This window comes from Aythya fuligula, chromosome 20, assembly GCF_009819795.1.
Source record: "Aythya fuligula isolate bAytFul2 chromosome 20, bAytFul2.pri, whole genome shotgun sequence".
Taxonomy (NCBI): domain Eukaryota; kingdom Metazoa; phylum Chordata; class Aves; order Anseriformes; family Anatidae; genus Aythya; species Aythya fuligula.
The window spans coordinates 8,416,537-8,443,864 of NC_045578.1; the positions used below are offsets into that span (position 1 = coordinate 8,416,537).

A 27,328-nucleotide genomic window follows, 5' to 3' on the forward strand; every position below is an offset into this window, starting at 1 on the left:
TTAAAAGGAAAAGTAGTCAGTTGCCATACACCAAACTGGGCTCTATCAAAATTTAAAAACCATGAGTCAGGGAGAAGCTCTCCAGCAAGCATGACAGAGGAAGAAAGACGGCAGGATTTGTGACTCAGACAAACATTTCCATGCAGGAGACACAGGCAAACAAAAGGGTCCTACTGCATGTGATGTCAGCAAGCAAGCGCTCCATTTGGGAATAATAGCTTCCTACGTGGCGCGGTGCGGGAGGGGGGAGCTAGCACAGTACACATGCTTACGTAGCCACAAGGAAAACCATCCATTAAGGATGTTGTGGCGATATTTTAAGAAGCACTGCTGGTTACGAGTGATAGCTGCCATCTAGCATGTTTGGTATTTATGGAAAAATCCATTCCTGTCAATGTATTGTCTTCTGATTTAATATCCTCAGCACGTCCTTCCATGTGCGTGGAGAGTAAGGATGTCTCCAATACACTATTAATTTCAGCTGGGTGTTCTGCTTTTTGTTTGTAGTAGTGTACTGTCCAGAAGCCCGAGCTGAGATGCTGATCCTGTATACCAAGATAGATCATTTTGTCTGAGTAAGCGTCAGATCTTCAGTATTCTAGATGTCATTATCAAAAACAAACAAACAAAAGAGTATTTCCTGGTTAACAGTGGGAGTTACAAAACCTTTAAAAGAAATACTGGAAGCTGTCTATGCTGAGGTTTTGTGTGTGTGTATATATATGTATAAAAAAAATAAAAATCAGCTCTGCAGACCAGAACTAGAGAGAAGGATCTGTTGGCAGAGACAAAATTAGATTAAATGAGCCAGATTTTGTTCTCATCTGCTGGAGACAAGGAAGCCGTGCTAGGCTTGGAACTGCATATAAAGGAAGAATTGGACCACTGTTTCACCAATAAATTTTCCATGGCAAGTTGATATTTTCTTACATGTACCTAGACTTTTCTTGCATTTCAGAGCATCAGGGCACAACAGTGAGTGGCAGAAAACAATTTTATGACTGCACCAAGAGTACAATTCTAACTAGCTGCTTCATAGCACTGAATCTGAAATAAAATAGGTTGTTTGGTTTGGTGCTCAAGTTCCACTTTTCTGAAAGGCAACGGCTTTCACCGTCACGCCGAGTTTAATATTATTCAGTTTTGTAGGGCTGACATTTACTTGTGATGTAGGAACCTCCTCTGTCACCACAACAAGAACACAGTATCCACCACAAGGCTTGGCAAGAAGAACACTTTGTGGTTAGGATGGGCTGCTTCTCAAGCCTAGAATCCTGCTTTGAAGCTCCTCAGTTTGGGAAGGGAAAATAATTTATTTCTTCCTGATTTTACGTGTTCTTTTCCACCTGACAAACCAACTAACTTCCAAGTAGAATAAGATTAAGAAAACCCAAGAGGAAATAGCTTAACCGAAGGAAGGAAGGTGTAGCCAAGGTTCAAGTTATGCGGTCAGTCTCATATTAAAGTCAATTACAAACTGGTTGACTAATGTGGAAGGAGGCTCAGCTGCTAACCTGGATGTCAAATGCAGTGGTCAGAAAAAATATTTAAAACATAACATCTATTTTTCTGTTGAATTTCAGTTACTTGGGGGAACAGGACTAAACTTAGATTTCCTCTAAGGCATTTCATGGGTTAATGACAAAGGTGAAATCCTTACTGCCTGCTTTTTTAACTCCATCCTTTTTCTGAACAAAAAGTGTACATGTATGTCAGTTGGAAGGACAAGTCACTACGTTCCAGCTTCTCAGAAGTGATTGTCTCATGATCAGGATCATAATGATTTAGAAAGGCACATTAAGCTATATTATACTGTTTTAACATGTATTAATTTTATACTAAATATGTTTAAGTTACAAAATATGGTTTAATGCTTTCTTGTCCTATGACTGAGTACCATGAGGGAAATAAAATAAATAGAGCACACACGTTGCGGTATCACAGACGTTACAACAGAATACATAAGGGAAATAATACTTCTCCGTACAGAACGAGGAGTTAACCCACGGCTGCCAACCATTCCAAGTGCAGCCACCCTGCTGTAGGGGAACGCGAGCCAGCGGCTGCTGAATTTGGCAGTGTCATAGGGCTGCCAAGCAGCCTGCCCAGTCCTCCTCCGCACCAGTCCTCCCCGCGACTGGGAACCAGTGCCAGCTGCTACCTGCTCCTGGGCTTCCCCTCTCCCTGGCTCCCAAAGCTACTCAATGTCTTGTGGCTTCCAGCCATAGAGCGGTTTTGGATGATTAGGGTCAGGAAAGTTGGCTTCCCTTAGCTAGTGGAAGATTTCTGCATTGATGCTCTACACTGAAGAATGAAATCACCAGGAACTGGCCACCTTCCCAGTTCCGAATTTCACCCACAAATGCACCCACTGTTAAACTGTGAGCTGCCACCTCGCTTCCTACCAGCAAGCAGGATCTGTACAGTACGCCCCATCTATTTATTAGAGATACGAAGCTCTACACTGTTGTAACTAAACCTATAGAAATAATAAATGGTATTAAAAGCAATAGTTCAATCATTATATAAGCAGTAAAAATATGACATGCTGAAAGGGTACATCAAAAAGTATGTATTTTTTACTGAAGTCATTCTTCAAGACTGATAGCTAATACTATTCATTTCTCACAAAAATTTCTTGCCACTGATTTAAATGGAACTAGAGAGGCATCGGGATATATACATATACATAAACAGACTTAATTTTCAAACAATGAAAAGAGAGAATGTTTAAAATATAAAATACCTAGTAATGTATATAGGAATATAAAAAAGAGACTCTATGGATCTTAATAACTGGTTCTAAGTAGATGTCAATGTTTTTTTCACAGTTTCCAGGCACATTGTTTGAATATTTGCTCAGTTTGGTATCTCACATTACATTATTTTGGATTTCTAAATTTCCAACACATATCCTTCCAATACTCTAATTTATTTAGTGTGAACTACTGCACTTTTAGCAAACATAGTTACAACTACTCTTACTTAATGATTCTTTTTTATTATATAAGTAGATAAAAATGTTTTAGAGCATGAAAATCACCTTCACAAAGTAAGAGATTGTCAACATGAGATTTTAACATAATGTCACACCTTTTTTCACTACAGAGGCTTACTACACATTTGATTACAAGTGTTATGGAAGACATTACATAAATGTTTCTCTTTAAAGTAATTCATTCATTCATTTATTTTGTACAATTAACACAAATTTCTGTGGCTAAAGCACAGAAATTGAGACTGTTCAAAGGAAGTTAGCATCAGCTGCATACGCATTTTAGAGTCTGTGAATCCTACCATTCTATTTTATCTGTTTTATCTATTTTAAATATAATACCCAGTCTGGACACAACAGCAATTGGTTGCTGGTTCTCACGCAAGTGATTAATTTCCCCCTTCTTTATTTAACAGACACTTTTAAGGAGATGACTAAAATTCAAGGTCTTGTGACTGGAGCAGGATATCACAGGAATCTGATCTACGGTAAGATGTCAAACAAGTCATTAAAAGTAAATTGATGGAAGAACAGATATAATTTTTTATATATATATCCCACTAGACACCTGCCTTAACAAGTCTCACTTAAACTTCGTTTTCACTTTAGGAGGAACTTCACAACCATCCTGAAAGGGCAAAATACACACACGTTAAATCCTTCGGAAAGAGTATAAATGTGATTTAAGCAGTGCACAATCTTTTTATTGCCTCTGCTGAACAAAAGTGAGCTTCAGGTTTAGGAATTCCAGTAGTGCTAGATTCACACAGTATGGTGCTGTTGGATTTCGGCCTCGGATGAAATGTGTTACAAAAATGGAAAGAACAGAGCAATGTCCTGGCACAGCAACACTTCCAGCAAACTCTGCTGCTTACTGATATCAGGCCTTTGCCCCTCAGCTCTGTTTAGCAGTAAAAGGAAAATGATAATGAAGAGTGACTGATAGCTGAAGTGGATCAACCTTAACGAGTTATTGGACTCTGGTGTGCTCCTGCCTGCAGGATGATCTCACGATTTGACAACTTCCAGACCACATTACTAAGTGTTATGTGGTCAGCTGTGTTTTGCTGAGGCAATCCCATGGGCACTAATCTACAGGAACACTTCAATCAGTCAGTCACAGATCTTATGACGTAACAAACTTCGCCTTTGTTAATGGGGAACAAGGCACATTGTGCTAGATCTGCTCTGAGAGTGTTCCAGACCTGTTAAGCCATTTTGAAGGGCTCGGCTTCTCGTTTGCTCTTTTTTTCCACATGCTTTTCTCCAACAGATTTCCAAATCTAACTAACTGGGCATGGACCAATATCCTGTTTCTCACAATTGCTATTCAGAGAAATCCCTTTCCTAAACAGGGGTCTGAATGGAACACTGAAAATGGAACTTTCCTTTGGAATGGGACTGGAAATTTCCGTGACAGCTGGAAGTGGGATTCAGGCCTGAAATCCTGTGTTTTGCAATGAGTGTGGATATTTCAGAATAATCTATAAATATTAAACTTAAAAAGCTGACTTGGCCTCAAAAAAACATGAGAGAGAGGGAGGGAGGGAAAGAGACAGTGATTCTTAGGAACATCTTAACAGAGTAATTATTGTGGCAAAGAAGCCTGTGCAACTGTGATGCCAGAAGTTGCTCTGCTTTTTGAAAGCACAGTTGAATAAAGTCTGAACCTTAAGAAAATTAATTGGAACTTGATGTTGCTCGTAAACAAGAGCCATCACACTTTATTCCTTTAAAATTCTCACTGTTCTTACCCATAACTAATTGAAATTGAGTGAAGTTGAACAATAATTGTATTATTGAGTTCTAAGAGTTATAAGAAGAACACAGACATATATTCACATTCATAAGGTGACCAATATTGATGGTATGAATACATACAATTTTAATATATTTCAACAGTACAAGTATCATGTAACATACTGCCCCATACACAACACTGCATGAAATTCAACAGTAGAATTGCCTACAAAATGAGAACAGCCACAGGCTTGAAAATACATACTTTTCTGGTGGTTTCATCTGGTCAGGAAAACAGAATACAGCTTCAAAAATTACTTCTGCTTTACTGCAAAAGCCCTACATTTTAAAGAGACTGCCTCAGAAAGCATTTTTTTTCCCATTAAGTTTTCCTGTTATACTCTTGTATAGTATCAGAACATATAACATAGGTGTATTATTGTCAAATGGTTTTTAGCGTCTCTACATGTCTCCTACTTGTCAGCATACAGGAATTACTTCCAAAGGTTACAAAAAATTAAAAAGCACTTCTTGCACTCCATACTATTCAGGTCACCTCCCCAAGGCCTGCTCAAATTCTGCTTATTTCTCATCAGCAAAATGAGAAAGAGGAAGACACATTTTCAAGGCTAAAATAAATCAGATTCCTTCTAACATAGGAGCATAAAACCTTCCTAAAACAACAACATGATGAAGCCAAAAAGGATAGAAACACCTGCGTTTCCTTCTCAGGTGCAAGTCTTATCCTCCATTTGCCAGTATATTGTAAATCAATGATTTCAGGCTCAGAACTTTATGAATTGTGAACTTCTTCCATTCACCAAACCTCAGCACATAGGAACCATTCATACTGTTCCTACCCAGGAACGGAGAGCGCACTGAGGCAGTCTAAATTTAGCTTCCAGAGTTATCAAACACTAAAAACATTTTATAATAGTCCCAAACGCCCCTCTCATAGATTAGTGCTTACTTGATAATACCTCGCATTTTGAGCTTCCTTTTCTGGACAGCAGCAAGCAGCAGCGTGGCTACTTTCTGCGGTAATTGCCCACCCCGCTGTCTCCACACAGTGAAGCGATAGCAGGTTCCTGGCTGCCTAACTTAGCCATACCACCCACAGCCACCATATGTTCCACATTGCAGGTTAATAAGAATGGTTTTTCACCTTCCCTCCCAGTAACAAATGTCAACATGGCTTAGGGCCATAAGCTCTTTATTTAATATCGAAGCAAAACAATACTAACTTGACCACAGTGCCAAAACTTGACAAAGTATCCTGAGTGCAAAGTTCTACTCTATTTCATTTTAATTAGTGTCCTCTGCGATTAGACAAATGACAAAAAGCACATGGGGACTGCCAAGATGAATCAAGGACATCTGGTAACTTTAACATTTCGACATGAAGCAGAGTAGGTATTACTCTCAGATACTCTCATACACTGTTTGAAACAACTCAGAAATATACAATTAACAAAAAAAAATTATCTAAATGCTTTTTAAATATTTTCTTGTGCAGCTTAATTGCTTTTTGTCAAACAAGATGAAGCTGATCATACATCTCGTTGAACTGGCTGTTACTTCTAGGAGATTTTGTAATCAGGATTGTTAGAATTGAGACCGTGCTGCACTACGATTATCTAGATTATAGTTTCTCAGGAACTCCAACTACCTGAGTTACTAATAAAAAACAACTAATGAACTTAAAACTGGTTTTTGGATACTTGCAGTGATAGGCATTCTCTCGAGGCTTGTGACTCACAGATGATGCAGTACAGACAAACCTAAAAAAATAATAATAAAAAAAAGCAATGATGTCATCAGCTGCAACTGCTGGCTACCTCTTCACACAGATCTTAAATCCTTTTTACCTCTCACTTTCACCTGGCATTCTGAAGTAAACAGATGCTAGGTTGAAAACCTATAGCTGGTATACTGAAAAAATACACTGGGAGATATTCTTTTTGGGGGAAGCTGCGTGGTTCTCTCTCGCTTTAATAGCTTTTGGCAGCGAAAGGCTAAAACCAACCCTGACAATCGCCGCTTTAACTCTTTTGGCCCTCACACATTCACAGGATTGCAACGCGATAGGGCAGCGCAGTTGCCAGAAATCCTCTAAAATTAGTGGAAATCCTCTAAAATTAGTGGGAATACTCTAAAATTAGTTTGGCTCCGCACTAACCGTCCGGGGGGCAGCAGGCAGGTTTTCAGCCAGTAATTAGCCCACCGAGGGGCACAACAGGTTGCAGAGCTGCTGTCCTTACTCCAGCCCCTTCAGACCCCAGCACTTTTTGCAGGTGAGGCTCGGCCGTTTGGCCAGGCCCGGCGGATATTAAGGACCCCAATTCCTTAATTAAATACGTGACGATTACCAGCAGCGACCCTGCTCCTCGCCGGTGTTTTTCGATCTGGGAGCTGTGAAAGCGGCGTTAGCACCGCTTAACGCCATCCACACGCGAAACGCGACGTATATATATAACGCAAGCCAAAATCCCTTTCCACAAACATCTCTTTATCGGCAGCAGGACGCCAGCTGCCTCCCTCACGTCACTTGCAGGCTGTGACCGTGTGGGGGGGGACAGGACACGGACACCCCCTGAGGCGGTGACCCCGCACCTCACGGAGAGAGGGAGCCCGCCCGCAGGATCCCGTCAGGAGCCCCCGCGTCTGCCCGCCCCCGCCCGCTCCCCTCAGCTCCGGGCGCGCTCCCGCCTCCCCCCCCCCCTCCGCCTTCAACCACCTCAGCGGCGTGCGCGTCCCCGTGTCGGGAGCGCGCGCGCGCGGCGCGCAGGCGGGAGGGCGGGAGGGAGGCGGGCGGCGGGCAGGGAGCTCTCTGCGGGCGCAGTGCTGATCCGCCGCCGGGCGGCCGGGAATGCGAAGCGATGGCCGCGGGCGGCTCGGGCACTAACAGCGGCGGCGGAGGCGGCGCGGAGGAGAAGAGCTACCGCCGCTTCCTCGAGCTGTTCTTGGGAGAGTTCCGCGGGCCCTTCGGGGCAGAGCCGGCGGCGCCGGTGCCGTCTCCCCCCTCACCGCCTCCCGCTGCCGACGCCGCGGCCGCCGAGGAGCCCGGGGCCGAGGGAGAGGAGGAGGAGGCGGCGGCGGCGGCGGTGGCGGCGAGCGCCGAGGCCGAGGTGGAGGAGGGAGACGCCGGCGACCCTCAGGCGCCCGCCCCGCCGCTGCCGCCTCCCCCGCCGCTGCCCCCGCTGCCCCGGCCGCTCTCGGAGTACATCACGGAGGAGGAGGTGGAGGGCGAGTGCCTGGACCTCTGCCTGCAGCAGCTGTACAAGTAGTGAGTGTGCGAGGGCTGAGGGGGGGCGCGACCCCGTGAGGGGGTGAGGGGGACAAGGGGGGACCCGGCTCTGTGAGGGGCTTGGCGGGATCCGGCTCCATGAGGGGCTGAAGGGGATAAAGGGGGGTCTGGCTCCGTGTGGGGCTGAGGGGGACCCGGCCCCCTGTGGGGATGAGGGGGGACAGAGGGGACCCGGCTCCGTGAGGGGATGAGGGGAATTCGGCCCCCTGTGGAGCCTGAGGGGGCTGAGGGGGCTCCGGCCCCTGAGGGGGCTGAGGGGGAGGCCGTGTGGTGCTGAGGGGATCCCGGCTGCGTGTGGGGCCGTGGGGCTCCCCTCTTGCTGAGGGGGGGATGAGGGGGCTGCAGGAGCCCGTGCTGAGGGGGGAGCCAGGGCAGCTGCCCCCCGTTTGGGGCTCCCCTCACAGCGCCTCGCCCGGGATGGGGAGCGGGGTCTGGGGGCACCCGTGTGGAGAGCAGCTTGGCTTTTTGGGACACACACACACCACACACACCACACACACAGACACGTCTCACGGTGCCCAAGCAGGAGGAGGGTGCCCGTGGTTGATTGTTCCGAGGCTCGACATGGAAATGTGCCCTGCGTGAGGGTGTGTAAATGGGGAAGCCTCTGCCAAGAAAGAAGGAAGGGGAGAACAAGGGGAAGGGAAAGAGAGGCAGTCCCTCCCTTCCTCCCCCCCAAAAAAAACCCACATCAAGAGAACCACGCCGTGCATTTACGGATCAGGAGAAAGGAGAAGAAAGCCATAGGAGAAAGGTGTCCACGATCCTGGGGCTGTTTCTGCCGTCAGCGGGGGAAAGCCAGCTCGCTCTGTTCTGTGCACAGGCAGTTTCCAGATCTGTGCTTTCTAAAGGCTGGTGCATAAAGAGGAAACAGATGGGAGCTATTCCCAGTGAGAAAAGTCTGTGGACTGAAACCTAAAGATGAGTTACCAGGGCTTTGTATTGTGCTCAGCGTTGGCTTTGAAGGCTGGAAATAGAAATGGTTGTTAGTGGCGTTTCTTTAGGAGCCTTTTTAAACTGATGCCACAGGAGGAGACAAATGAACCTGTGAAAATATGCACAGCACACCGGGGAGCTTTCTGCCATCGAGCTGATAATTGTAATGGGAGGTGTTACTCGGTCACAAGAAATAAATAGAGAAAGAATCGGGTTTTACAACTGCATGGTCTGCTTCTGTTCCATTCTGACCTGCCTCCTGCGTTTGTGGGCGATGGGGACAGCAGCACAATGATAGCTGCGGAGGACAAAGCTCTCCCATCCATCCACACACGCTCACCCCGCCACCTTTGCAAAGTCTTTCTCTTGAATACAGCAGGGAATACACAGGATGTGACAGAGAAAAGAGTGGCGCATCCCTTCCACATATTTAGAATGTGCTTTTTTAAATTTATTTAAACAGACTTCTGATAAAGTTTTAGGTATAGGACAGATTATTTTTGAAGTATTATTTAAGGTACATCTATTAAACGATTTTGAAATTGTGTGTCTGTCTGTGTGTGTGTTGTCCCTCTGTGTCCCCATACCCCAGGACGTGCAGATTCAGGTTCCCCAGTTTCTGAGGTCCTTGTTCCTGGATGAAATCATTAAGCAAAGACCTTTTGAGAGGATTCCTTGTGTAGGAATAGCTCGTGCCAGTATTTATTTTCCTGCAGCCTTTGTATGAATCTTTTGATGGTTGCTGAATGAAGTATCTTGGCTTTGTTTAAAGTGAAGTCGATGCAGGCTTCCTCCTCTAGGCACCTACGTTAGGAAGCAAAAGGCAGCATCAGCCTCAAAATAAAGAGAACAGGGGATCGTTTGGGAAAAGTTGTTTTCCAAAGGCTTAAATAACTTACTTGTTAATGTTTAGAAAATGCATTTCAATAGTAAACTAATGTATTTTAACTGAAGATTGGTAGACATTGATTTGTGTACAGCTGGCCAAGGTAACTGCAAAATGTAATTCTTCAGAGCATTTTAAATATTGCAAGCCACATCTAACACAGGGAGCAAGCTGAAGTAGCTGCTTCTTGTGTGGTGATGGAATCTGAGGTAAGTGCAAGCATGCAAAAGTGGTCTCCAGGTGAAGTATTGTATTCTAGTGTCCTCACCAGTCGCCAGTGAAACTTAAAACTGCCAAAAGGTTATTCCACTGGCAGAAGTAAATGACTTCCCCATTTACAGTGAGGGCTTTGAATAGATGATTACAGAGACAAGAAACTTCATGCATATGAGTAAAACTTCTGTGCCCGGTGGTTGTGACAGTGTTAAAAAAAAAAAAAAAAAAAAAAGTGCACATAAACTCATGCAACAGGGAACGTTTTATTGGTGTGTTATTAGCAAGAAGGGCTATATTGTGAAGGCATGCTTTCTGTAACTGTAACTATACATTAGTCAAATGACTGGTTTGCATTATATGTAGAATGAGGATAAATCCTCATTCTGTGAAAAATCCAACAGCTGTTTCTCAGCTATTTTGAGCACTCTACTTTAGTTCTTTTTGAGGGAAGTAAGATCGTTTCAGAAATGGGAACATATTGCCAATCATGAAAAAAAAAGTAATAGTTTCATGCCTCTGTACAGATCGGTATAAGAAGAGTTTCTATTTATGAGATTTTTCCTGCTATTTTCCAAAAGACTCATATCCCCCTTAGAGATTTCCAGTTCCTGGTTTCTTTCTGGAGACAGCATATGCTTGGAAAATTAGATTAATGTAATCTTTGTATCTGTCTAAATGCCACAAAATGTGTGCCGTGTGCTTTCTTAGTGATCCTCAGCAGCAGGAAAATGATTAACAGGAGGTATGTTAGATGCAGAGAATAACCAAAAAGAGAGTAACTCCTGAGGAATTGCATTGGAACATTGCATGATGATAGCTTGAAAGTTTGTGATTTTCTTCTCTAACATCCTAATCAAGAGAAAGCTGTATAATTTAAACAGTTGCAGTGCAACAGCAAATATAGTAAGCACTTAATCCTACATCTGTTAAATGAGACCCCATGGCTTGCTCCCACCGAGCCAGGAGCAGGCATCGTTTCTGACTTATATTAAAGGAAGAAGGTACTAACTTGAGTACATCATAATCTTTTCTATTCCTCTTCCTACTGATACTTTATTAAAAGTAATGTATTTAAAAGCTGGATCTTGACAAGACATCTGAAAAACTAATCAATAAAGTTGTGGTTGCTAAGAGAGGACGGGGCCGGGCCGAGTTAAACAGTGCACCCTCAGAAGCTGTGTCACCAGCAGGAACAAAAGTATCTTGCTGTTAGATTTCTTCCTGAACAGATGACTTAATCTGAAAAATCCAGTGGTATATTTTCTGCATGTGTCTTGCTCTTTTTTTCCAGCCTTTTCATTCTCTCTCTCTCTCCCTCTCATTTTTCCTCCCCTACTTTTATCCCCAGGCTTTTCCAGCAATTAATAGAGTGTCTGTCATTTGTAGGTTCAGGTTTGCTTCCAGTGATTTTGGTGCTGCGGTATTTTGCTTTCAAACATTAATTCAAAACCATCTTTCACGAACTTTGAAAGCAGACCTGTTTCTCCAGTGTTCAAATTTGCAAAAGATTGTGTGTTAGAAAAAAAATGTTATATCAACTTCATTGCTTAACTAAGGTGCTGAAAACCAAGTGCTCATTCTGAGGACTGTAAAAATCTTGCTCAGACTAGGGACAAGAAAAGAAAAACTTGCAAGCATTGATTGCCCTTTTACAGTCCTTTGTAGAGTACTGTGCAACATGCCCAGAATATCATAGATCCCAGGACTAAAATCTGTAAGGCTTTAAGAGAGATTTTAAAAATTAATCCTCTCTATTTTATTTCAAAGAGAGGAAATGTTTTTAAGTATTCTGTACAGTCTTGCTATGAAAAGTCAAGAAAAGCAATGTAGACTCAGCCTTTTAACATTAGAATGACATAAAATATGGACAGTAAATGAGTGTTTTTCCCCCCTTTAATCTTGCAATTTTAAGTTAAAAAGGAAGACGTTCCATGGTAATTGTATGTGAGCAGAAATCTTTTTCTAAAGCTCTTCAGCTGAAAACACAAGTTCTGTCTGCTGCCTCCATCACTGGTGAGTGAAGAGACCCTATCTTCTCCCTTTAAAAAGCAGACATACGTGCTTTTAACTTGCTTTCTTCACCATGTAGTATGAAAGCTGGCATTGTTGTTGATATCTGTAAACTGAAATTCATATGTTATGCTAGATTGCTTTTTTAACTTCACATTAAATAGGCTGTGATGTTTTACTCTTTTATAATTTGCTTCTTATCACCTGTTCTATTGATTGCAATGTAAAAGCCATTATAGGAAATATAATCACACTACTTGCTGTCTCTAATGTTTAGCACAGAGGCCAACAAAGCAGGAACGCCATCCTTTTTAAGATGGTACTTGTTTAATCTTCTTTTGCGCAGTTACAATGAAAATGAAGATGGTGATGTTGGCCGGTGTTCATAATAAATGACTTAAGCAGACTTTGGTTGAGCCTCTTTTGGGGAATTTCAAGGTGTTTGGTGAGGAGGTTTGGCAAAGAGGGACCCTTGGATTTCCCACCCGTGGCTGTGCCGGCATTCTGCTTCCATGCCTGAGCTTGCTCCTGGGTGGCAGCAGGACAGCGTGGTGGCCTCGGGCTGGAGGCATCTGCTGCAGCCCCGCTGAGATCAGGAATCTCCTCCTGAGTGCAGCTGTTGAACCAGGCACCCAGCGTGGGGTTGTGGGGTGGCAGCAGCAAGCTCCCAGCTCTGTCACAAGGGTCTGTGGAGGTGCCCAGCTGGTCCCATATCCCCAGACCAGAGGATGTTGGTCCTAGAGCTCCCTGTGCTTCTGTGTGAGAGGTTCTACATAATCTAGTAGAAGTGCACGCGGAAAGTTAAGAGAAATTAGTGTTGTTGCCAATGTCTTAGGGCTCTCTAAAAGATGCTTCTATGAAATTTAATCCATGTGCTGAGTGATGGTGATGTCCTAGCATTCAGAGGTGGGTATATTTTATGCACCTGAGACTGGAAATCATGATAATCTACAAGCAGGTGATACTTGGCGATAATCGCTTTCAAAACCCAACTAATGGTCTACCCAGCAAGAGATTCTTTAAATTGCTTTCCAGGCATCTTCAGTTCGTGCTCCCACGCGTTTGGAAATACTGAATCAAATCAGATATTTTGATGTTCCTTCTAAAAAAAGTGTACGAGCTAAAATGAGCTATTTAAATTGCAGATTTACATTTTGTAATGGTTAACATATATGGTGACATTTCAAAACTTCTTACTAATTTGTGATTAAAGGATGCTGAGTTTTACAAGTGCAATGGTGATTATGCTTGGAAGTTGCTTTATATAACCATTAAAAAAACTCATTCTTGGTGAGCAGATTACGGGACTGTATTCATTCCAGTGCTTTTATTTCAATGAAAGTTTCTAATAGTACAACAAACTAAGAGGAGTTAATTTAGCTAGGAGCCTATTCACACTGAGATTTTTATGACCCCAAAGCAATTTGCTTAGATCCTACTGCTCCTAGTGAAGCTGTTCACTTCTGCACAGGTATTGGCTGAGTAATTAGACCTGTGTTAACAAGCCCTTTTTTTTGGACCTTATGTAACCACAGTTGAAACTAGTCTGGCTTATCAAGAAGGAACATGGGTAATAAATTCTATTTGCAGCATGTCATTTTTCATTTATAGGGTACTCAAAAACCTTTGACTAACTAAAATCTTTTGACCATCTTGTGAAACAACTTCTGCCTGACTTTTGGATGTGATGAGTGTGGTAGGCTTCGTTCCTTTTTGGGTTTGTTTAGTGATTCTGTACAAAGCATGCTGTACAAAGTAGTTTTGCCCTTAAAATTCCTCCCTGTAATTACCTATAGCAATGACAGAGCATTTATCCACCTATACTTTGAAGAAACGATGGTCTACTCAGCTGTGGCTCTTTCCACAGAACATTTAAAAAAAATTTTCTTGATGTTGAAATTCTACTTGGCTTCCCCCTATGTTAATAGAAGTTTCAGCATCTTGACTGCTCTGTCACTGGAATATGTGCTCATTCATTTTTAGTTGTCTTGCTAAATTGCTTACATGATCACATTAAGAGCAAAAGCAACAGGGCATGTAGTACACATAATGAGAGTTCTTTTTGTTCCTATATTTGATGTCACTGAAATAATCTCAGGCTGTTCTGCATCGTGTTCTTTCTTGGTGGTGTTTTTGTGCACCGTTTTTTTTCTCATGAGCATTCTCACCAACCAGGAAGGATATGTGAGAAACGAGATGAGATGGAATTAACACTTTAAAACATTAAATGTTCTTTGAACCATGCTGCAAGACTGTCTTATGCAACGCAATGCAACCACGATTACGTAACGCAAATGGTTATAAAAATAAATGAGTCCTGGACAACGTGTGTCCGTGACATGTCAGTAACCTGTGACATGCCACAAGACTGCAAATGGTCGCTGCTGTGTGTCGGCAGGTAGTTCCTCATCTTCGAGTCGGCTGAAATCAACTGCTAACCAAATATTTAAGATTTTTGTTGTTATAATGTATTTAGCGATTAGATGAAATGAATGCAGATTGTAGGCTTGTTTTACAGCAACATTTCTGCTGTGCCTTTGTGCTTCATTAGGGAGAAACAACATCACCCACGTCTAATAAGGCATTTTATAAAGAAGTAATCATGAGTCTCGTAAATTAGAACTGCAAGGGAAATAGATGCCCTTGGGTACTTCAATAATTAATACAGAAGTTAAACGAGTTAACTAGATTGCAGGATTACCTCAGTTTATGTTTATATTGGATGGAAAACAGCTAAAGGCAACTAGTGATTGAGTAACTGAACCAGTATTTTAAGCTCTAGTACTGCTCACCAGGTCTGGACCCTGCACGCGATCAGTCGAGAAGTTTTATGTTCCTTGTGGTAGAGCAGGATTGGAAAGTTGGCTGCTAAGCTTTGATCATGGCAGAAATGTACTTGGATGCAGGCAAGTCTGAATTGCGAAACATTTGCACTTTTTTGTTGCTGGAATTACAATAAAAGGAATATTGGATTAATTGGGTAAAATTGTGGGAAGCTACTTGAAGTTCATTTTCTCAGAGGATATGATTTTTAAGTTATTTTTTGCTGATTTTTTATGATCCTGTAAGGTCTGTTAAGCTTTTTTTGTGAGGGTTTAGTTTCTTTTCTTCTTCACTTACAATAAAGAATTTGAGTACTTTCTCTCATTCGAGAATATAATTTTTTTATATGCTCTGTACTTCCACCCTGGTGTAACTAAAAATAGAAGCAGTGTATAAAAATAGGACTTGGCATTTTAACTTCTTGGCAATGTTTCTAGGGCTGTTCCTTTCACCTCAGGCTATGACCTTCTTATGGAGGTTCAAAAATCTGAAACGAATGTGGTAAGTTATTTCTCATTAGTGTTACGAAAAAATCCACTCCGTGCATTATATTAATTAGCTTTTAGAATAATTCTTTTACTTTTAATCCTAACTTGAAGTTATAGCGGGCTCAAGCCCACACCCTGTAGTTGAGAATTTAACAAGTAGTTATGCTTTGCTTTTTCTGTTTCTCGACAGGGAATGTATTCTGTAACAAAAATTTCTTTTTCCATGTGTGCCGACTTCACATACAACAAACTTCTGCTCAATTAGCCGCTGCTTGTATTTTTTTATTGTTTTTAAATTTTAATTAGATGATAGTGCTGCTAAATCTCACAGTAGGAATTGTATTTTTAAGCAATGTATTTGGTTTATTAATTTATAATGGGTCACCTGAAAATTGGGGGAAACATTCAGTTCTTTTTGAACCTGTGAGCCCAGCTGAGGCAATGTGGCCCAGGGACAAAGTATCTAAAATTAACCACCTGCATGAAAAATAGGATTCTGTACAAAACCAATCATACACACTTAAATATACAGCATGATATGTATTTTAAACTAAACTGTACTTGTAGGGAGTGTCATTCTGTTTGTCGTCAAATGGTTGTGTTTGAGGCAAGCATGACTGAACCCAAGTGTTCATGTATCAAGGTCCCTATCTCAAAAGATGTTATGCTCTCAGATGTCTTGTTCTCCTTAGCAGCTGTGCAACACCCTGTGTGTGGGTACCAAGCAGTCAGAAGCTGAATGTTGCTCGAGGTTTGGGGGAATTCGGTCATTGAGCGAGCAGATCGGTTTTCTGCTTGCCGAACACAGCTGCCTTGGGCTGTTCTTGGTTCTGCTTTCTCACTGCAGTGGGTATGCTCCACTGAGAATAAGGGCTGTATCGCTTATCAGATGAATTTAATCTCTCCTTTTGACATTCCCCAAAAGTTGACTCAGCTTTTCCAAGGAAACAAATTGATCCTCTCCTTAACATTCAAATGGGAATTGTTGGTGAAAGTGCCCCCAGTAGAAATGAGCACTGATGTAAATGCTGGAATGAACTAAGGTTAGTCCTTAACTTCAGAGAAACATCTGTTATAATGGATAACTTAACAGAGATCTTGGATCTAAAAAATTTGACATGTAGAACTGATTACAAAGTGTTGCTTGTACATACGATTCCTCTGTGGTAGCAAATACTACTAATTATTATTATTAGTTCTGATGCGCCCCAAAAGGATGAGTTTTGAGATACATTCCTGCCTTAGAAAACTAAAGAGAAAGTGGACATACTGCCTATTCACAACTCTCTTCTCTAGTCTCTCGGAACAGTCTTGAGCTCTCAGACCAAATACTGCACATTGTTGTTATTATTGTGAGCTCTTCTGGCCTTTAACTTTTTACTTCAGTGGTAGCAACCATGCAAAATTCATGAAAAGAATCACCTTCCAGCTAACCCGGGGGTTAGACTTATCACCATGTAACACTTGCGCAATTCCCATTGCAGTCAGCGGAGAAGGGAAGATGTGGTTTCCAGGAGGGTTTGGCTGGGGCAGGAAACACAGGCTGCTTGGCTGGAGCGGGGAATTGAGCCTTCGTTAAGTAACGTGAGCATCTTCCCCAGTGCATTGCTCAGTTGAGAATGAATTTTAAGTGCTTTGAACTTTCCTCATTGGCGTTAACCTTTTTCAGTGTGACTGATTATGAATGACCCAAATGATTGGATAGAATACTTAAAATCTTCCTAATTACATTGTACGCTAATTTTAGAATAGCATTTTTGGGTATTAGGTGCCTTTAGTGTAGCATCTCACAAAATGGAGTTGGTGCAATTCACACTCACCTTGTCTTTGTAAGTGCTGCTGATGTTTGTGACATGGAGTCCTTCCTAAACATTTGAGTCAAGCCTCAAAGTTCTAAACCTAGCTTGGGGGATTAAAGAAAATACAGTTTATCCTTTGAAATTACAGAATATCCTAAAACATTTTCCCCCCAAATATTCCAAACTCTCCCTGTGTCTTGGGAGGTGAGAGAAGAAAGGTGCATCAACAGGGAGAAAGAACAGGCATTTTTAATTGTGTGAATAGGTATATATAGCAGGATACAACAAATCTGAAAAACATTTCTTAATTTCATCCTAACTAATTGAGGATTTAATGCAGAAAGCAGTGGACTTTAACTTGATTAAATTTGTTTGTAAAAGGTGTTCTATTTGTATTAATTTTATATTACATTTTAAGAAATACAAAACATCATTTATGTATTAATGCAAAATGTGTTTGATTGAAAGCTATTCAGTTCAACTTTCTGTCCTTTGAAAACTGAAGTAATGCAATTTCTGTTTCCATGTATCTTGACCTGTATCTTGACAAAAGAGTAATAAAGATGAAGGTGGTAACAGCCCAAGAAATGTTATGGTGAGGCACAAGTACGTGTGTATATATTTCTTTTCCTTGTTTATTTTTCTGTGCTCACCTAGATACCCAATTTTGATCACTCCATTGATGAACAAAAACTACCTCGCCAAACAAAAGTTTGGAATAAGAAGGGAGTGAAAAGCTGGCTCTTGGTCTTGTCCTCTTTATTATGGAGTGGAACAAAATATTAGATCTGGAAGTAACACCTTGGGGGGGTATTTTCTGTTTTTAATTCTGAGAAAATTGCCATCTGAATTACAGATAACAAAAAACATCTGTTGAGGAAGTACAGAAAGAAAAAAGAAAGCACTTTGAGGAAGTCTGTTTTATATTTGTAAAGATATGAAAAGCAGCTAGTCGGGTAGGGTGAAATAATAAAACAGAAAGAGGAAGAAAGAATGAAGTAATATCACCACCTGAGCGACCCACCCCTGGGGCTTCCATTCATTTCTTAGAGACTCCTTGTCAAGTGAAATGGACCTGCAAAATAGAGAAACTCATCACAGGTCTATTTTTTCCCTGGTTTGTTGTGGCAGACTCCCTAAAAAGAAACCGAACTCTGAAAGCTGGTTTTGCACTGCTGTGTTGATGCTTGTTTTAACTTCATTGCGAGATATTAGGGCTATGCCACTACCTTAACTTCTAAGTTAGGGAAAGATCTGGTACTTCCTTATGCTCTCGTTCTCCTGCGGGTTTGCTATTAGCCGCCTGTTATCAGTGAAGAGATGCTTTGCAGGGAGCTGGTTCAGGCTTCACTCGAACTTTTTTGGGCAAGACTGAAAAGGAATTCATCGGCCTCCTTTCAGTGCTGAAAATGGGCCATTCCGTTTTGCCTGTGGCCATCTAGCACATAGGAAAGAAAATGTTCAGAGGTGTTAAATCAGGGGGCGGGAAAAAAATGAAGGGCTGCTGCAGTGTGGGAGTAAAACCCAAAATTCCTGTGGGCTGAAAAAAAAAAATTAGGTTTGTTAAAAGTAACAAGGAAATAATAGCATAAGATCATAAACTATTTTAAATACTATGTGCCAGCAGAATGTTTTCCTCATTTTCCAATATGCTCACTACTGCGAAAAAAATTAAAAATACCATATCTTTATGTTATTCTGGTAGCCTTGTGGTGTGTTCTATAATGGGATCTTGTGGGATTCTGCAGTGATAGGCATCTGAAGGTTGTATCAGTACTTAGAGGAGAATAAAGATTCAGAGCATTTGCTAGAAAAAAGGTTGCAGCAAAATAGATCTTGCAAGGGTAGTCAAGAAAACCGGCTAAATTAGCTATTTTTCTAGAAGGAGTACCATAGAATTGTATCTAGCTAAAGTGCCCATCTAGGCTCTTGAAAGACATTCACCAGAATCTTGTATTTACTTTTCTTAGCTGCTCAGTTTTGGTGACCAAACAATGCTATCCATGGAGCAGTAGGGGCTGCACGTTGCAAGTCTCAGAGCAAGGTTAAGCGACACGACAAAAGCTGTTACGGTGAGACGTCTGAAATAGCTACCCTTGTAGTAAGTAACACTAGCGGCAGCAGTACACATGGAAAGTTTGAGGAAAGTGCCAAGCTAGACAATACGTATGGAGGTTAATTCTCATTTTCGGCATGTCAACAGCTTCCAAGTTATGCCAAAGGAAGTTTGGGCTAAATAAAAAGGCACAGGATATGACCCTCAAAAAATTGCTACGTTTTAATCCAAGAATAAACTAACACTTCCTGTAGTTCCATCGACTCTTATGTTTCGGAACTGCATCAATTAATTTACCACGTATTTCTTTGGAGAAAGATTTGTTTTACTTTTCCATTCTATGAATAAGGAAGGATAAATACATAAAACAGGACAGGAAGTTGGAAAAAATTATAGTTAAAAAAAGAGCAAATCGGTCTTCATTTTAAAGTAAATGTTTAAAAAAAAATCCTCCCCAAATCCTTTTCCTTCCGAATCTTCTCTCCATACCCTCAGCCCCCTCCAGAAAAGCTTCGTGTCTTTCTATAAACAAGATCTATAGAGAAGAACCATGCCTCTAAGAGTTAGATTCTGCCATTTATTTGTAGGATAAATATAAACTCCAGTTACTGCTGTATACTAATGATGTGTGAGAAGCAGTGAAGAAATGGAAGAAGGTGGTAGAACGTGAGATTCTGCACAACTCAGAATTCAGGATGATTTCTCCAAAAGGTGAAAAGCGCAGTTTTTAACACCATGATCATTTTGGCTAATGGTTGAAAACCTGGTGATAAAACCTGTAACAGAGGAAATCTAAATGGGGTTGTTTTCCAAACACCCATAGAGGCTGCCAATTAACACTTTAAGAGTAAAGAGACAGATTGAGAGAATCTAATAGACGCTCTGTCAAATGGAAGTAATTAAAAGAGGAGTTGTGAGAGGGATGAGACCACCTGAAACATCAGATCAGCTAAAACACTATTAAAAGAAATTGCTAGCCTGCTCACTTCTTTAGTCAGTTACCTGCTAACTTCATACCTAATGGGCTGTGTTTAAACATCTGAGTAAAGTGTTGATTGAACCTAATAGCCTGATCAGTTCCATTTAAAGTCGGATAGCTGAAATCAATGAAAACTAAAGGACTGGTGTCCCTTTTCCCTCACCAAGGTGAGAAACTGTATATTCTTTTCAATTCCTTGGTGAAAACTGTATGTTCTTAGAGAACCATATGCACTTATTTATCCAATCATTGTCAGAAGTAGCTGTAGTACAACAGCTTTAACACTGTAATAATGGGTTTATAGGACTGTAATTTTTCTGAGGTTTCACAGTCTTTTTCTTTTTCTTTTTTTTTTTTTTTAAATCAGTATTGAATATTTCCTTCATGATGAAGGAAGTCTGGCAAGGTAAATAGACAGTCCAAATGGTTTTGTTTAACTAATGTTTCTGTATTCAAATCAGATATAGATGTTTTTATCCTTCCAGGAACAGTTTGAAAAGATGAATCTATCATTCTCTAATGTTATTTTACTGTTCTGTAAATGGGAAATAAGAACTTATTATTGTCTAGAAGTCTCATAAAAAACAGAAGTACATTGACATAGCAAAGCTGCATAAAAAGCTGGTGTTAATGAACTCTGGTAGCTGCTTGTTAGCTATTGGGAGGTCAATGTACTTGGTTTCAGAAGTCAAAGGCTAACTGACCAACTAGTTCCAGCCACCCAAATACATATATTTGGTTGGAATTGGTAATTAGTAGATTTGTTCTTTCTCGTATATAAGAGATCAGGTACTCTGCTAGCAGAACTTGTGTGGAGTGCTATGGTCACTTAGTACCAAAATAAGGAACATGCAGCTGTAATAAATATACTCATGACTCTCCAGGTTCCATGTTCCAGCCTATGTGCTTGGATAACTTGTGAAAGAAAGCTTTCCGCAAGTCAGTGCTCCACAGGTTCATTGTTTTCTCATCCTCCTGGATCCAAATAGAGTTTACACGTTAGTTGTAGGAGGATGAGGTCACTCTCTGTATTTGCTTGCAAAAGTTAATTATTCATTTGCAGTTAATTGTAATCAAAGAAAAACAATACGTGTAAGATAAAGCAATGCATTTCTAAAACAGAACTGGTAGTTAGATACAGGGTGATTGATTTTACTCTGACTTTACTGTTCCTTTCTGCATGTAGTTATAAAACCATTACAGTGCTATCCATGAAAACACCAGAGAGTACTAGTGCTAGTATCAGTAGAAAATATAGGCTGCTGTTCTCACTTAGTGCAAGGGTAAGCGACACGATAAAGACATTTTACAGTGAGGTGTCTAAAATCGCTACCCTTATCATAACACTGGTGGGAACAACAAACTAGGAAAGTTTCTGAAAAATGGCACCGTAGACAGAGCCCTTTAGGAAGTGTTACCCTTGATATCATGCTTGAAAATATCTTGTAGATGTTTTTCTCTCTGCAAACTATTGGCCCAGTTGTGGAGTTCAATTAAAAACAAAATAAGAAAACACCAGACACAAATACACAGCCTAGATCCTGTGTAAGGCAGTCAAGATAGTAAACAAGCCTGTCCATGCTCACTGCTAAGATAAAATTAGATTCTTTGGTTAAAGATAACGCGCTTATAAGCAGACTGAAAAATACAGAATCAGTTAATTGATGTGTTAGTGTACAGAATTAGGCAAGCAGGCAAATTCTGATAAAGGACAAAACTTCCCTCTAGGTCACATTTCAGAGAATGCCATGTGAACATAAGTAAACTTCACATGCTCTTGGCTGATTTGTATCACTGGGTATAGAAGAGGGAGTGAAGAGCCAGAGGTGATTTCTCAGTCAGGAGTTAGACCTTAACACCCTCAGGGAATATGCTGCTCACAAGGAGGTCTAGGAGGCACTTTAATGGATGTCTGTTCATATATAAATGTAACTATACAGTGATAATATACAATGCAAAGCTGGTTTGACTACATGTGACTTGAAATCAGTTCCCAGTTTTTTTCCCAGGTTTGACTGCGCTCTTAACTTTAGCCAGATTTGCTCCTGTGATAACGCACTGGGCTGCCACATCCCTCTCCCTAAAAAATATCCAAACTTGAAGGAACAAATCTGGATCGTATATAATCCTAAATAGCCACACGGAATACAAATGCTTCCTATCAGTTCTGTCTCTATTTGTATGAGTAAGTTTCATTCAAGCCCTATGGATCGCAATTAAGATTAGAAATTAGAAATTGACTTTCATTAGCTCAAGGCACTGCAGTAGGTGGTACTCGCGTTCTGTTGGCCAACTTGACAATCAGGTTCAGTTAGAATCCAGAAGTGCAGCAGCAGAACTGTATCCCAGTATCTTAATGTGACAGCTAGCAAGGGAATTACTTTTTGAAGCAGAAGAAGGGAAACTGGAAACACTGAGGGGGTGGATGCAGACAGATATGACAAGATTCTAAGAACCTGGGATTCCTGACGGCGTAGGCCTTCAGAGACCACCCACTGAGCTTTGGCAGGTAATAATCTAGGAAATTATAATGCATTTATTTTAAATGAAGCTGTTGAGATGTTTGATCTGAGATCTTCATTACACATACAGTAATGCTTTTGCTGCTGGAGCTCTGTTCTTTTACCAAATGATGTTGAAGATAGGAAGAGATTTCAGAATGGATTTGTAATGATGTAGCAACCCGGTTACGTGAGTAAAAGTATGACCAAATTCTACAGAAGCGAGCATCATGATACTCCTATAAAAGAGTTCAGCCAACTCGATCTGCTGTTACTGAGTGGTACTGGCAGGTATCCTCGTGCTCTGCATGTGTGTGCCTACATGGATGATTATCATAAAAATCTGGCGCTCAGAAGAATCATTGGAACTAAAGATCTAAGACTTAAACTGCCCCCCAACTGCAGTGTTTCTACGGAAACTGCTTTCAGAGGAGTAACTCCATGCAAATGATGGAAATTATTGTTTGTCTGTAAACTCTCAGTGTTTGCACTGTACTGTGCAGCCTCATTCCTTTGTCACAAAGCCACCAGATTTTTGTTTTGCAGCTAACTGGATTAACAATTCTGGCTAGGCCTCCTTGCTATTACAAAAGCATTCCATCTTCTCCCCCTCCCTGCCCCACCGTGCCTGACCTCTTCTTTTGGGTCAGGAATGTGAAGCAGCATGCATGTAGCTGGGGAAGGGCAAGGAATGGATTTGTTGGTGCAAGGGAGTTCAGCCTCTACTGGGGCACATGGCAATGTGCATAGTGAGGGTCAGAGCACAAGATTTAGTAGCCTTGCAAAGGAATTCATGTCAGACTGTAGCTCTGATAGGACTTATCAAAGAGTGCTTGCTACTTATCTGTCTTTGGCAGAGGACTCTAACTCCATTTAACTGTCAGTGCACCTATAATCCTTCCAAGTCTGGAATGGTTGATAGAGTGCCAACTGTCTCGGGTTATGTATTGTCAGAAAGGGTAAGATCTGTGATTGTAGTATCAAAGCAGGCAAATGTAGCTATTTAATCAAATAATGCCAAGCTTTTAATATAGCATAGCATAAGCCCACATTTATTTTATTTTATTTTTTCCATTTGGTAACATGAGTCATTTCAGCACTGTATTGGAGATAAGATTGAGAGATAAAGACTTTTAGGATTACAGCTACCTCTCTACAGGTAGATATCACAGACACAAAATAGCAATTTTGTAGTTATTCTTGCATGATGGAAGCCTTAATATACACGCTACTGAAATGTTCTGGCCTTTTAGTACCTTTGTGTTATGAAAGTGCTATTAAAATACACTGGAGATGGGGCGATGTTACGGCATTTGGCAATGAAAAAGTAACATAAAATAGGACAAAACAACCTAGTGCTGAATGGTGTCATCTGTAAGTAGGCTATCTTAATTCTAACTCTCCATAAATCAACATCTGTCTGCTTGCTGTTTCATTTTTAAAAATATATACACACAGATATGTACCCTTGCTCTGTAAAGGAATACATTTCAATTTAGGGCTGATAGAGACTGTTCTTTCTCTCTTGAAGCTCACGTCCTCTGTTACTTATCAGAACAGTTTATACCAGTTGCGCTACCAGTTTTCCTTATGGCATCTTCCAGTTCAAATAATTCTTGTGGAGAAAGGGGTTAGCGCGGGGGTTCTTTGGGTTTCTGGTCGCTGTTGCCTTGCCACCCCTCATCCCTGGTCAGCACTCATCTCAAAACTGCGTGCTGCTGGCAGTTCTGCTGGTGACTTACGTGGTCAGGGCAGGTGTGTATGAAGAACCAGGCCAATGCCACCAACTCGTGTCAGCTCAGTTCCTTGCCGAATGAGTAGGCAGGTGATCATCACTTTCAGCTCTCTGGATACAGCTGCCATTGATTTCTGACAATCTTACTGGGGAGACAGCAATCGACGTCCTTACCTCTCTGTAAGATGAGTGTTAAGAAGAACTTTAAAAGCAGGTGGATAATTCTTCTCTCTTACCCACAATAAATAAACTTCTGAAATTGTTTTTCTTCACCCATAACGAAGTCCTTGTGCAAATGGTTCCTGCAAGCCTACATTTTTCTTCATTTCCTTTTCAAGTCAAGTATAGTAGAAGTGAAATCTAGTAAAATAAATGTTGATAGATGGAATTTATTCATCAAGCCAAGCTAATGAGGCATCATAAATGTATTTTTGAATGTGTAAAATCCATTGGGGCTAATTGCTACAGTTGGAGAAAAAGATGCCATGTGTTCTCGATTCACTTGTCTTTGAGTCAGGAACTAGCTGAGCGAGTCACTGTTGATTCAGATTCTTTCAACCTGCAATGGTACAAATAGATTCTTTTCCTGAATTCTCTGGAGAAGAAAAGTGACAAAGCAAGCTTTTTGTTTTTTTTCTGAGTTTGTCCCCAAAGATGCAACAAAAAGGTGGAATTGGATCCAGAATTTCAAGAAGCAAAATAGATTAGCATTCCGTTTCTTTCAGCTGACAGGCCTTGCTTGCAGGATCTTGGCTGAAAGTACTTTTGTGACTCATCCATGTCCTTGCTTCATTTACCCATGGTAGCCACAGAACTGAATTCTCTTAAGAAGAAAAAGCAAAAGGTTACTTACCCGTGTGTATTATACAGAATATTGATAATGTGGTCTTGATCAATGCACGATGTGCAAGTCTGCAGGTAGTGATTAGAAAATGTCTGCCAGCGTTTAGCAATGTTTGTCATAACCCAGGGAATTACAAAAGCAGTCGCTAGGCTGGAGTTCCTTTCATGTGGGCTGCTCATTTGCATCTTAACAAGATACTTCCTGATCAGTCCAAGAAATGCAGGTCAAAAAAATGGTCAAAATGTCGTCATTTTGCTTCTGTGTGCTGCTGTTCATATCCAGGATACTTGAGGTTGAGCGAGCGAATATGGACTCTATCAATTATAAATATTATTGTGCAGAGAGAAGCAAATTAACCTTTGTGTGCAAAAACATCTCACAGCAGCGCATATGTATTAAATCAGTGAAAGGTTTGTTACTCATCCCGGTATCTTGCTGTGATTTGCAAAGTTCAAGAGAATAATATTTTAACATTATATTCCTTGGGGTATGATGATCATCTTAGTTAAAACTTCCTGAAAATTGAAATGTTACTTGTAAGGTCATTGTTTTTTCTGCGTAAAAATTGAAAGAAGAACATGATGCGTTTGTAATGGAAAAGAGCATTGCTATGGAAAATGTCAGCATAAATTGTTCCTCTCGTGTATACATAGGTTCTGATGTCAAAGGTAAATGTTCTGGTATTAAGTGCCTTGGAATTTCTTCAGCTACAGCAAATGCTCCCAGACCCAGCTATCGTCTTCTGAGTATCAGCTTGTGTGACTTGGTGCTGAGTTATGAGAACGTGACACTGACATTTATTGTGGGCAGGAGAGCCAGGAGCAAAGCCAGCACAAGTGGCAATGTCCTGACTTGCCAGAGAAAATTGGCAGTGGCTGCCTTTCTTTCTTTGTTCAGGTTTTAAATTATTGTTGATTTGGGAAAGGTGTGGAGATGCCCTTCTAGCACAGGCATAGCATGCACAACTTGGTGCAATACATGAAAACAAGGTGAAGGTTCTTCAACTGGGTTGTAAGGCAGTGCAGTTGATCATCTTTTGTAAGCAAAGACTCAAAATATATTTCACAACTGTGGATAGTTTTCCTTTGCTGGGGTGGGCTATGCCTATGAAACTGTGATATTTCCTCTGCAGCTGTGCTGAGTTACTGGTGCTGTGGCTGCACCGGTTTGGCCTTGCAGCCTAGCAGGCTGCACTCCGTACATTGCCCTGACTGGAAGAAGCCTCCAGCATCCCCTTGCAGTGCCATGGCTCGGTGTGATGAGAGCTGCAGTCGGTAAGCACTGAATCTCAGCTTGAGCTGCCAGCACAGGACCAGAGGCCCTGCTTTGGTGCAGTTCTGCTCTGCCGGCTCCTGCCACAGCCCACGCGATGGGCAACTAACAGCAACTGTTCTTTCTTTGATTAGTTTTATTACCCTTTTCCGTATCTTTTCTTGCTCTGTGTGTATGTGTCCATTGGGAGGGGGAAGGTGGAAGGAGGGGAACTGGGGCTGAGGCCCAAATCAGACGCAGCATTTCCATTGGTTGCACTCTCAGTGTTTGTAAAGTTTCTGTTGATTGCTCTGTTTCTGTTATAAAGTTTCTGTTTCTACTGATTACTACCACTCTATTTGCTTCCTTTCACGTTAGTGAAGAGTAAGCTGGCATTTTCGCAGAACTATTTATTATAACTTAGGAGATGTTTCTCCTGAGTGGTAATAGACAATTCAGAGCCCACTGTTTTGTGTGTGAAGTTAGGATGAATATTTCCCACCCCGTGCATCCTTTTACATTTGTCTAAGTATAAATTTGTCTGTCACTTCATTGTCGTCATCCAGTATCATGACACTGTTGCATCTAACATTATTCTATCCTTAATAAATATTATATTAAGATATGTCATTTAGGAGAAGGTATGTATAGCACTGTTTAACTTTCAAATGCTTAACAGATCAAAATAGCGAAAATAAATTGCTCCTCTGTGAAGCATAGGAGAACGCCCATGAATTTTAACAACTGGCCTCGATTATCCTT

The 27,328-nt window shown here is 41.2% G+C and overlaps 1 protein-coding gene across 1 annotated transcript in view; it reads left to right on the plus strand.

Annotated features, from left to right (window-relative positions):
- Positions 1-7,614: 7,614 nt before the first annotated feature.
- PPM1E (protein phosphatase, Mg2+/Mn2+ dependent 1E) overlaps positions 7,615-27,328 on the plus strand; it is a 65,728-nt gene continuing 46,014 nt past the window's right edge. Inside the window, exon 1 of the mRNA XM_032201170.1 lies at positions 7,615-7,913. Coding sequence (XP_032057061.1) covers positions 7,615-7,913 — 299 coding nt within the window. The remainder of the gene's footprint in view (positions 7,914-27,328) is intronic.